Genomic DNA, 12781 nt, shown 5'->3' on the forward strand with positions numbered 1-12781 from the left:
GAAAAACTGGTGTCAGAAGTGTTGTGAGCGTGGCGGCAGTAACGTGAGTAAAGGAGACACACACAGGAGGAGGGAGTTTTTCTTCAAGAGGAACTGGATTTTCTACTATGTAAGGCAAACAGTCACACTTTTAGTCTTCTGATGATAAGACACTAAATTGTTTGGCTTCTATTTAACAGAGAAGAGTTAAAAAAAATCTTAGTCTGTTGTTCAAAAGAAATCTTCCTCTGAAGCCCACTCCATTGTAAAATCAATGAGTGAGTCACTGCCATAGTTGCCCCGACAGCTCAGTGCTCAATTTCCCAGAGTACGTATAATAGGATGAGTATATATAATAACAGAATATGACAAAGATGGTCTATGAATCAGATTTGGGCCTCTGGCCTCTATCCTGAAACTTGCATTTTATTCCTACTCCCAAAAAAGGGGGATCATGAAGACGCCTAGCTTCTTTGTGTCCAGTTTTCTTTTGCAAAAGAATCTGTCTGTTATTTAGCAAGAGTATAAAAGTATATTATGAATCTTTTATTTTTCTTATTTAAAAGGTTCTCAGGCTCCAGGTCTAAGCACTCCACGGTGAAATTCTCAAAACTTTAAGACTTAAGTTTCTTCTATATGTTTGGTTTAAATAAATGTTTGGGTGAATTAAATATCTGGTTCACCCCAGATAAACTCACGCTATATAAAAATCTGCTACAGCAGGTTATGTTGTGTAGCAAGACTCTATTTTGTTAAAGTATTCTGAAATTAAGCATAATCAAGTATTTTGTTAAAGTATTCTGAAATTAAGCATAAAATCAACTAGGCAGTTCCTGAAACACATGAGGCCTCAAAGAAGGGGGACTTTTACACTCCAAAAAAATTTTACTATTAATAAGGCTTGGGGGTAGGCATTCTTAATTTTTGTTTACAAGCTGGGAACTCAAACTCACGCTGCTAATCATATGATGTGGAGAAGAGTTTTCTGCATAAGGGACAGCTACTGAGTATAATACTGAATATTTTGAGTTTCAAAAAGAAGTTCAAATAAAATAATATATAGATTGAAAACATGATTCATTACAAGATTATTCCCTGAACACAATAGAAAATATCAACCCTAAACAAAAACCCAAGCTGCATTTACAGTAAGCTTTCTGCTTCTGAATATACAACACACCATCCGCCTCTGTCCCAGGATGCTTGCTTGCTTCAGGCAATCTGTGGGCCTGTCCCAGGGCTTTCCACACAAAGCCATCCAGGAAAGGGTCCCCAGCTGTCACAAGGTGAAATAGGATTCCACTTACCCAGTCCTTTGACAAACTTCATAAGGCACATGATGTAACTAGTGGCTGCATTAGCAAAGACCTGGATGTTGTCAGTGTTGAGAAATGCTTCAAAAACATCGAACACCGGAGCTTGGCATTTTCCTAAGGTGGGGAAGAATGTAGAATTTTAAGAAAGTTAAGTCTCTATCCTTCGGGTTGCCTGTATTTCCAGTACCTTCCATGGGGCCTTGGGAAAAATCTACTGGAGAAAAGCCAGGGCCATTTGAATGGACAACCGGCTTGGCTCCGATGCTGTCCTTCTCAGCTTTACCTGCAGGGGGAGCTGCAGGAAGGCTATGAAAAGAGCTCAGTAGAGATGAAGGCCAAGCTGGCTGGCTGAATGCTAGGCTCAGGCAGTAAGTAGGTCTAGAGGGGCAGTGAATTATCTGGGCCTCTGGGATTCTCCTGCACTCATAATTATAGGGAAGGGAAGGTTTAGATAGATCCCTGATGGCATATACTAATTTATTCATACCTGTGTAGAAGAGAATTAATACAGAGGGCCTGAGACTCTGATCCTTAGAAAGGTCTGCTTACAAGGTTGGCTGATGCTTGGCTGGCATGTGAAAACGTGGCCCTTGGAATGTTTCCAGGCAACAGTTAACTGATAAGTGTGGTTCGCTGTGCTGAGACTGTTTGTGCAAACAGTGTGGTTTATTCTGAACACCTGCCTTTCCTTCTAGGAGTCTGGAATTTTGGTATGTGTTAGGCAGAGAGTAACAACGTGACCAGCCCTCAGCTGGGTCTCTAATGGGCTTCGCTGTGCAAACATCATACACATGTTGCTGCATTTTTACTGCTGGGGGAAGAGTGTGCTCCGGGGGACCCCTCGTGGGAGGGTGAGGGCACAAGGAAGCCTGCCCAGGGATTCCTACAGAGTCTGTCTGTATCTTTGTTCCTTATGATCTGGCTTGTCCATACTACGTTGCCATAATACATCTTAGCTGTGAGCCATGTAATAAATCTTAGCATAACTATATGCTGAGTCCCATGAGTCCTTCTGGTTTTGGGGACCCTGGACGCAACACCCCTGGCTAATGGGCAAGCTTTATGGGTGCTCATCCATTTCCAGCCAGACCCAATCTCCTTTATTTGAATCCCCCTGTGTAATGATAGTTTTCTGCTTCTTACTAGCAAGCAGATAACACTTTTTCTTTTTGGCTTTAGGAATAAACTCAATATAGATATGCAGAAGTGAAACAACAGAAGTCTCTCAGCCTTTTGTCCAACCTGTCAATAAGAGCAGGGCCTGATAACACTCAGGGCTCTCAGCCTGTTGGCAGAACTCGGAACTTGTGGCCCTGCTACGCCAGATTACTTCCTGCTGATAAAACAAGGGTGGATGTCAGTCTTCCTTATTGTTCAATCTCTTTTGATGGCGTGAAACTTGGCATAAAGAACTGATGCTCCATAGCGAGAATCAGCCACACATCCTTCCCACTCTCACCACTCCTATTTGGTCCTCACCAGAGCAATCAGGCAAAAGAAAGAAACACAGGGCATCCAAGTTGGAAAAACAGAAGTTGTCTCTGTCTGCAGATGACTTGCTTACATATAGAAAATCCTAAAAGACTACCCGAAACAGTCAGAACAAATATACGAATTCAGTGAAGGTTCAGGATATAATACCAATACAGTCTTACCCATGGAGTAATCGCCGACGAGGTACTCCTTCACCTCAGACTTGTTCCCGCCGTGCACTGTTTCTAGGGCACTGAACAAGGGCCTCCATCCTGACTGGATTTGGGTGGAACACACTTCAACCAGCTCACCAATGGATGTGACAACCTGGCAGGGGCAAAGGAGGTAGCGCTTACAATCCTTTCTTAAAAGAGGCAGGACAATTTCTGGAAGGGTGTTGTACTTCGCTGCTCCCTATTTCTGGGTTAATTTTAGGAAAAGAGAAAAAAACGGAACCCACACTCACACAAAAATCTTCTAAAAATCAGCCTTGTTGCATTAATTTGCATTTTACTAATGAATGACTAATGTTGCTGAGCAACTTTTCACATGCTTAGCCATTTGTAATTATTTGCTGTTTTTTTAGATTAGGTTTTTATCTTCTCATTACTGTCTTTTTACTATTTTTAGTTCATTATGTATTCTAGATTCAAATCTTTCTGCGATCTGTAATTTGCAAATATTTTTCCATAGCCTGGGCTTTTTACCTGAGGATGCCAATTTATCAAATTTTGTTATCAAATTTTACTGTGGTTTTCAGTGTACAGGTTGAACTTCTTTTGCTAGATTTATTTGTAAATATTATATTATTTTTGATGTTCTTGTAAATGGAATTACTCTCTTAATTTCAATTTCAGGAGCGCGACATGTGGACTGCTTCATGAATTCGCACAGCATCCTTACACAGGGGACCCGGTGATCGTCTCTATTGTTCCAATTTTAGTACGTGCTGCGGAAGCAAGTACCGTCCGTTCCTCTTTTTATGGATCATGCTGGTGTCATTTCTAAGAAATCTTTGCCTAATCCAAGGTCTCAAAGATTGTCTCCTATACTTTATTCTAGAAACATTTATCGTTTTCACTCTTATATTGAAGTCTATGACCCATATTGAGTTATTTTTTGTGTAGGCTGAAAGGTAAAAGTGTAGATTATTTTTATTGCATATGTTCAAGCACTATTTGCTGATAATAATATCCTCTCCCATTATCGAACTGCAGTGGCACCGCCGTCAAAAATTAATTGGACATAAATGTGAGGATTTATTTCTGTTCTACTTAGTTCCATTGATCATACCACACTGTATTGATTACTGAAGTTTTGAAATCAGGTAGTGTAAATTCTCCAAATTTTTTTTTTTTTTCAAATTTGTTTTCTCTTTTCTTGATCCTTTGTACTTGTATATAAATTTGAGACTCATCTTGCCAATTTCTTTTAAAAGTCTGCTTGGATTTTGATGGGAATTGCACTGAATCTATATATCAATTTGGGGAAATCTGCCATTTAAAAATACTGAGTTTTTCAATCCGCGAACATAGTATATGTCATAATTTATTTAAATCTTCTTTAATTTTTCTAGCAATGTTTTGTGGTTTTCAGTGTACAGGTTGAACTTCTTTTGCTAAATTTATTCCTAAATATGATATTATTTTTGATGTTCTTGTGAATGGAACTGCTCTCTTAATTTCAATTTTTAATAATTTATTTCTCAGATATAAGAATTCCATTTATTTTAGCATGCTAATTTTTTCTGGCTTTATTGAAATAGACAGTTGCTTGTGTTTACATTGTACAATTTAATAAGTCTTTTTGTTTATAGTTGGCATACAATAATATATTAGCTTCAATTGTATAGCATAGTGATTAGAGATCTATATAACTCACAATGTGATCACCTCACTAAATTTAGTACCCCTCATCCCCCTTACATATTTATTACAACATTGCTATTTTCCTTATGCTACATTTTATATCTCCGTGTCTGTTTTGTAACTATTCATTTGTACTTAATCCCTTTGCCTTTTTTCTAGCATGTTAATCTTATATCCAGTGACCTCGTTAAATTCACTATTAATTCTAGTGATTTTTAAAAATCCCTTAGGATTGTCTATGTACAAGACCATGTTGTCTATAAACTAAGACAGTTTTACGTTTCTTTTCAAATCTGGATGCCTTTATTTTATACAATGAATAAGTTATAATAGTAAATAGAAATACTGAAGATGGAAATCCTTGTCCGATTCATGATCAGAGGGAAAAACCATTCAGTCCTTCACCATTAAGTGTGATATTAGATGTAAGAATCTGAAAGATGCCCTTTATTCAATTGAGGAAATTCCTTCTATTCATTTCTTGAAAGTTTTTATTAAAAATTGGTGAATTGTGCACTGATACGTCCCTGTTGTTTTTCTTTTCCCTATTTCATTGGTTTCTGATCTGGTTCCTATTATTTCCTCTTAGCTTCTCTGGATTAGCTCTTATAGTGTCTTGAGGTGAAAGCTTAGATTGATTTCAGGTCTTCTGTTCTAAAGTGAGCATCTATAGTTATAATTCTCTCTGCATTTCATAGATTTTGCTGGATTCCATAAACTTAGATATGTAGTATTTTCACATTCATTCATCCAAGATATTTTCTAATTTTCTTTGTGATTTCTTCTTTGACCTTGTAATCTCTCCAAGAATGATTTAGGATTCTGTTGTTTGGTTTCCAAACATTTGGACATTTGTAGCAATGCCGGATTCTGATTTATTTTTCTGAACTTTTTTTTTTAACTAAGTTGCTTGGATGTACACTGTGAATTTTGTCTCTTCTCATAGTGTGAAGCGACAATGTCTTTGCTCAGTTTTTTATTTTTTAGTCCAACTTCCCAGTGTTTGCCCCCATGTCTGCACAAGTTAGTGATCAGCTAATAATGTGGGCAGAGTTTGTGCTCAAATACTTTGAGCCTCTAAGACTTCCAACCTCTGCCAACCAGTCTGCGTGTGTAGGCTGGGGAGAAGATTCAAAGTTCAGCCAGTTCTTAAGTCTCCCTTGTCTTTTACTTTCTGATGGGCTCTGAATGGTCCATCCTGCATACGTCCATGTTTCAATCAGCCAGAGATGTGTGAGGAACTTATGTACGAATCTCTGGTTTCCAGGGTCTCATGTTCCATTTCTTACTGGTTCACTGCTCACTGCAACCTCAGGCTAACAAAGCTGCAGGATTCTCTCATTCATTTCCTAATAATGAATTCACTACTTTTAGGTGACCAATCAATCTTTTTTGTTCTTCTCCAAACCAGGCCTGTCCCTTACAGCAGAAAAGCTGATGGTTTCACCAACCAGCCTCACACTGATCAAATTACTCTTCTTGTCAAAAGCTTAGGAGTAAGGGTGATGGGTGCACTCTTCAGCAAGGTCACAGATTCCCACTGTTTTTAACCAAAGTTCTAGCAAGAACTATTTTTCATCATAAATGCTACTCAATTTGTTGTCTGCCCTTGGTCAATTTCCAGAGCCCCGAAATAGTAGCTTTTGACAATTTAGTCCTGTTTTATACTTGATTCTTGTGAGGATTCACTAACTTCTTCATGCCACCATAGCCCCTCCTGTCCTAAATCTTTCTGAACGCATTTAAGCATAGTTATTGTAAAGACCGTGTGTGTGTGTGTGTGTATGTGTGTGTGTGTGTGTGTGTGTGTATGTATTTTTACTGTATTTCTTTTCAATGGCATATTATTTCCTAATGAGCCTGATTATTTTTGATTAAATGCAGACATTGTACCTGCAAATAGGAACTAATTTGAAGCTTGGGATGTCATCTTCTGTAATCTCAAATTAAGGATTGGGATTATTTGAAGTTGGGGATTATTTTCTGTTAGGACTAGTCTATTTAAGGTTCACCCATCCTCCTAGATGTCCTATTCCTTTCATGATTCTGACCTAAGATGTCAGGAAGTTACCAGAGTGGCAGGCCCCAGACTCTAATTTTTCATAGCTTCTTAGTCTTTCAGACTCCTCTTCTGAAATTAGTACATTCCATTTTAGAAAAAGCAGCCCCAAACACCAGGCACAGCATCTGATTATTTTTTTCTCCTAGATCATGGCCTCAAAGTTATTCTTTTTTTTTTTTTTTTTGTAATATTTCAATGCCTTTCAGCGATTAAAAATTTTTTTATCCAACTTGTTCTAGTTGTTCCTCTATGGGAGAATGATCTGAAATATTTAGTTCACTATTACTAGAATCCCCAACCTAGCCTTTAGGTATTAACTCACATTTTCATTCCTTTCATTTCATTAAAAAGTTATTTGATATTTTGCATGAAGGACATCAATATTTCAATTATATTATGACTTTTAAAAAAAATACTGTGAACTCACAAATCTTAGAACTTTATTTGTGAGATTTTGTTTTGGTGGACCAAGCTGAAATGAGTTCCTCCAGGGCAGATTTTGTTGTTTCTGTTCAGTGCCCATGTGAAGTTTCTCAGCCCACCGAGGGGGTACAATTTCATACACTGACCCCGTAGAAGGGCTAGATGGTCATTTTAATACTGGAGAGTTATTTTTCATCTCCACTAAGTGCCAATGTTAAAAACAGGCTAATAGTCCACTCACGAATGCTGGTACTCGGGTTCATTTCTAATTCAACCTTGGCCTGAATGTGCACCAATTTTATAAGGTTTGCTTTGAGATTTGTCTCCTGTTCTTGTGGCCTCAAGAATGTGATAGGAGAACTCAACTTCACCTGATGACAAATTCTCTCATGGCAAAAAAAAAGAAAAAAAAAAAAGTCTTAGACCTCTGCTTACTTCTCTGGCTTCCCATCGTTACTTAGTTTGGGGCATCTTACTATTCCCTACATTCTTGCCCGGGTGTCAGTGTACTTGGAAGGAATTTAAAAATCTTTAACATTTTTAGTGGATTTCAGAAAGAGGACCTGTGTTTCTAGACCACCTTCACGCTAGTTGTGAAGTCTCGGGTAGTTTCATAACACTTGTCTCCCAGCAGGGGGCATACATGGTAGTGGTTAAGAGTACAGGCTGAGTAGAAGAGTATAGGCCAGTATAGCTTGATTGCCTAGGTTCAAATCCGAGTCCCACCAATCACTGATTATGCATCCTTAGCTAAATGGCTTAATCTTTCTTTGTCACAGATTCCACGTAGGTATTACTAAAAGATGAAATATGCGAAGGTCATAGAACAATGCTTGCCAGGACATTCAATAAGAGCTAGCTGATGAGGATGACATTGATTACTATGACACACTGACCTGGTCTTGGACATCCTCATCACACAACTCCAGCTGCATAATACGCTCAAAGGGTCGGAAGAGTGCTTCATTAAAGTGAAAGTGAGGTGGCTCATTCCAGTCAGTGAGAACCTCGGTCAGTATATCGTGGATGAAAGAAACAGCCTTCTGAGACACATGTCTTTCCTTATGGCAGGCAGCCTGCAAAATTCATGAGAGAGTAGAACACCATCAGGACTTCAGGCAAGTAAGAATCTGGTTTCTGAAGGTTTTCCTACCCCATCTCATTATAGCGAGGCGGAAGCAGCAATAGTTAAAGTCAAAAATTTCAAGGGATACATATAGATGAACAGCACCTAAACTGCATTTTTAATAGTTTAACCAACAGACCAGACAACTCCAATTTCACTTTAATGTTTCTAAAAAAATAGTTTCTAGTAATTTCTCTCTCTCTTTTTTTTCTGTAACATGACAGTTTTCTCAGGTGGTATAAAATGTGCTGACTCTAAAGACAGCAGAACTGTCCATGTTCTCATTCTTGGCTGCACCCCAAACACATAAAGATCAGATGAATCATTTGTTCTTCAATGAGGTGGACCAATTGCACCAGTAAAGCTCTAACTGGTTCACAGCTCCTTGTACCCATGCCCTTTTAGTAGTTTTCTCTCACCTTGACCCTGGGCTTAGACGTGCGTTACTTTAGATAACAGCAAATATACAGGAAGAAAGTTGAAAAGTTGTTAAGATTTGGGGTTTGTCTTCTTGCTTTCCTTTGGAATTCTAAGAATGCCATGTGAATGAGCCAGAGCTAGTCTGCTGGAAGATGAGAGTCCACTTGTCCAGCCTTCTCAGTCAAGCCCATCATGAACTAGCTGGCCCCAGCTGACCATAGGTGACACAAAAGGCCAGTTGAGATCAGCTAAGCCTGGCTCAGACCGAAAGGACTGCCCAGCTGAGCCCAGCTCAAATTTATGACCCAGGGAATCATGAGTTAAATAAATGGTGATTGTTTTGAGTCACTACGTTTTTGGGATGGTTTATTATAGTGTAATAAATAACTGATATACTATTTCTCCATAACTAAATTATTATTTTCTACCCCCTTTCCTTACTAGAATGTGCTCAGATTAGTGAATTAAGTTTCCAAAAAATACTTTATGACATATCGCTACCAAATAAGCACTAATGGGCTATTAAGAACAGTCACCACTGTGAAACAGGGCAAAATGTTCTCATAAACTTAGAAGTAGTCAGTCATCATGTCCTGACATACTGAGGTAGAGAATTACCATACAATTTATTGTATGAACTAATTTCCTTGGGAGTGTGAAAGAGATCTTAGCATTAATTTTGTTGGGAAAACCAGGATATATGATTCTCTTACCTAGATGGTACTGCCCAGAGTATATTTAGTTATTAGAAAAGAGATACGCTGTTACAGTCATGTATAATAATGAAGCTCCAGACTCAGGTTGATACCAGATCACAGAGAATAAAAAACTGGCTGTGTAATGCACCTAGCCAAATTGTAAGAAAGAGATTCAGAGTGAGATCAGGGTGGTGCTGCCCTTTGGGGGGATTCTTCAGATGCCACGAGGTTTAACCAGAACAATGAGGCTCGTGACCAGGTAATGGGAGCCTTCTCGTTGTGCTGTGGCCACAGTACTCTGTCTGCATGGTGCCTGGAGAACCCTGTGCTGGCTCTGCTGCAGGTGTTTCCTGAGCATCCCACTTTTCAGGCGCTCACCTCCACCAGGTGTGGGGCCACCAGGCTCCAGCAACGCATCACGTGGAGCAGGGGCCGAGATTTGCTCCGCACGATCCTCAGCATGGCGTCCCCGAGGCGGTACAGGTGGAGGGCACTTTTTCGGTCTTGGGTGGATTTAATTTCTCCTACAAGAAAGTAAGACCATAAAAGCCATAACGCCCAAACTCAGAAATAGTTTGACCTGTCCAAGCACAGAGCGAGGAAATTAAAGAGCTGTACTCAGATCAGCAGGAGTATTCGGTGTACGCTATAACCAGGAGGAGAGAGGAGTCTGGATTCAAGACAAACTTGAACGGTGCCCCAGACTTGAACAGCCTGAGCCCACCTCTCTTGTTCACCACCACATCCCCAGTGCCTGCCATGGCAAGTGTGAACGATGCTTGTTGACAAGGGGAGTGAAGAAATGGTTAAGTGGGAGCGCTGAGGAGTCAGGCAGCCTGGGCTTCAGTGCTGGCTCCACCATTTAGCAGTTGGGTTATGTTGGGCCGGACATTTACCTCTTTAATCCATAAATTCTCATTGTAAAAGTGGGGATAATAGGGCATATTTCTTAAAGTTACTTTAAGGATTTAATGTGATAAAATTCAAAGTGCTTAACACAGGCACATACCATGTGATCCACACTCTTCCCTATATCATGACTGTTGTTACACCATCCTTCGCAGCCATCATCCACTTGGCCGGTCCTTAGTGGTACCTCTGAAGCCCCTGCCAAGGTCAGGCCCCTTTGCTACCCAATAACATGCTGTCTAACCTGCTCTCTTTTGCTTCGGTACAGTCCTTGCCTACTCTGATCCCTTACTACTTCTTTGCCACTGTCACCTTAGTCTTCCGAACTACCTTCTTGCTCATGTCCTATTGCTTTCTTTTTACTGCAAATGCTGATATTTTCAGGCTCTTCCCACCAAGATGCTTATTTGCCATCTCAAATAAACTTCAAAGTGTCAGTAATAACAAACATTGACATTCATTGAATATTTACTTGGCATTAGACATTGTTTGCTTCTGTGCATTTTTAACCATTTTAGTTTTTAAAGCAAACCTTAAGAAGTAAATATAGTTACTGCTATTTTACAGATTAGAAAATTGAATGCTGGAAAGGTAGGTTGACTTGCCTAAGAACACAGCTGGTAAGTGGTGAAGGTAGCATTTTGACTCATGTCTGATTGATTTCAAAGCCAATGCTTCCTCCTCCTGGGTCTGCTGCCTCTTCCTGACCCTGCTCTTTGCTCTATGTAAACTCAGAGTCTGCTGATTTCACCAATGAAAAAGACTTTGAACATTGCCCCTGGGCTCAGAGATGCTCTGGAATTCTGATGGGTCTGAGTTTGGCTTTATGTAGCTAAGGTTTTAAAGTCTATTAAAAACTAGTGAGGAAAGAACAGTGGTTCTAAAGTTAGAATCTGCAGTAAGGATCAAAAGGCCAAATACATTACACTTAGAACTTCAGATTCCATCGATGATTGTGCAGTCCAACCTGCCACCACGATGTGTCCCGAGCTCACAGCTCTGTGCATCTGTGCATCTGCCTGAACTCTTTGGGACAAGGTACTCACTGTTTCAGTACAACAACCTTGACTGTTGATGGACAGCTGCATTTGTGAGCAGCCTGCCACCCTTTTGGGACTGTTGGACAATGCTTCATTACGACTTTATTCCCTCTTCCACAGGCTGGCCTTCGAGAAGGCCTTCATCTGGCCTCATCCATGAAATCAGTGATACATACCCCATCATTAAAGGGGTATGTCCTGAGAGCACTTTTTCTAGGAGTGGCATGAGGCTTCTGTTAACCTTTTCCTTTGGAATCAGTAGCTGCTTCTGCAAGTTGACTGGACTGAGGTGCATAGTGTGGTTTGTGATATGGAAAAATGTTCTTACCCTCAGAAGAAGTTATCTGCACCCTGAGTAGCCACACAATTTCTATAACACAAGCACAAAACTTAGAACCACCTAGCCCAGCTCCTGGTCACCCCTGCAACAGTGGTGGCAGCAGTATTTCCATTTACAAAGAATAATATTCCTCCTCGTACACATCATGCTTTAAAACTAGATAACAAATCTGCCCTTGAATTTGGCCAGGGTGACTGTGTGCAAAGGGAATGTGGATTGGAGTCCTCGGGCTGTTTCCTGCTAACCTCATGGCACCGCTTCCTCAGGGAAGGAATTACCTGGCATTGCCAGAGAGTAATCAACTGTGTCTGTAACAGAATGGAAAAGCTGGGACTGCGATGCTTTCTTCAGCTGATAAAGAAAACCTCCCAAAGCCAATAGGTTCAACTTATCCGTAGCATCTTCAAAGAGCCTGGATGAAACAAAAAGATTTGTTACTCGGAAACAATTCAGCAAAGTCTTTATGGCAGAATGATTATGATAATTTTGTTAGAGGTGATTAATGAAAATGTTGTGTAAACACTGTAAAGAAATGTATGGTATCGTTATACCTATCATTACTGTGTACAAATATGTTCTAACTTCGAGAGTTTAATCTGAAAGGCACAGACCATATTTAAACAAAGAAAATCTTTGTATCCCCAGGGCCCAGCTCAGCCATGCAGGAACTCATAAAATGTTAGGTAAGAAGGTGAAAGATGGCAGAGCATCCCTCCCAGAGACTGAATAACTGAGAATGGAATTATTAGAATTAGCTTCAATCTTGTAAACTATATATATTTTTAAACCCAGTAAATTAATTAAGGCTTTTGTTGGGCTACAATTGATCAATATAATGCTGGGTGTGGCTCTGAGGATACAAAAGCAGAGTAAACCCCAACCTGTAAGCCACCTGTGGGCAGGAACTGGCCTCCTTATCCCCTCCAACTCACATACCTGGAGGCTGGGACATGTGGAAGCTCCAGTGTCTACTGGAATAATGAATATTCCTTAACATAATGGACCTTGCAGGCTCTTTTGTTTTCCACTCAGCTGGGCATGGACATTTCTAGTAGGAGTTAGGGAGAAGGTAAACAGAGGTAGCAGGGCTTAGAGAAGGCTCACAGACTCACTGGAATTTGGAATGT

The 12781-nt window shown here is 40.0% G+C and overlaps 1 protein-coding gene and 1 pseudogene across 1 annotated transcript in view; both read right to left on the bottom strand.

Moving 5' to 3' along the window:
• The window catches only part of ARFGEF3 (ARFGEF family member 3), a 161826-nt gene that overhangs the window by 28464 nt on the left and 120581 nt on the right, over window positions 1-12781 (bottom strand). The window contains exons 20-24 of the mRNA XM_011356156.2: window positions 11933-12066; window positions 9744-9889; window positions 8018-8197; window positions 2951-3095; window positions 1287-1409 (exon numbers count right to left, since the gene is read on the bottom strand). Of these exons, the coding sequence (XP_011354458.1) occupies window positions 1287-1409; window positions 2951-3095; window positions 8018-8197; window positions 9744-9889; window positions 11933-12066 (728 nt within the window). The remainder of the gene's footprint in view (window positions 1-1286; window positions 1410-2950; window positions 3096-8017; window positions 8198-9743; window positions 9890-11932; window positions 12067-12781) is intronic.
• Window positions 3631-3727, bottom strand: LOC111737202 (annotated as a pseudogene).

The sequence above is a fragment of the Pteropus vampyrus genome, unplaced genomic scaffold (assembly GCF_000151845.1).
Source record: "Pteropus vampyrus isolate Shadow unplaced genomic scaffold, Pvam_2.0 Scaffold24, whole genome shotgun sequence".
Taxonomy (NCBI): domain Eukaryota; kingdom Metazoa; phylum Chordata; class Mammalia; order Chiroptera; family Pteropodidae; genus Pteropus; species Pteropus vampyrus.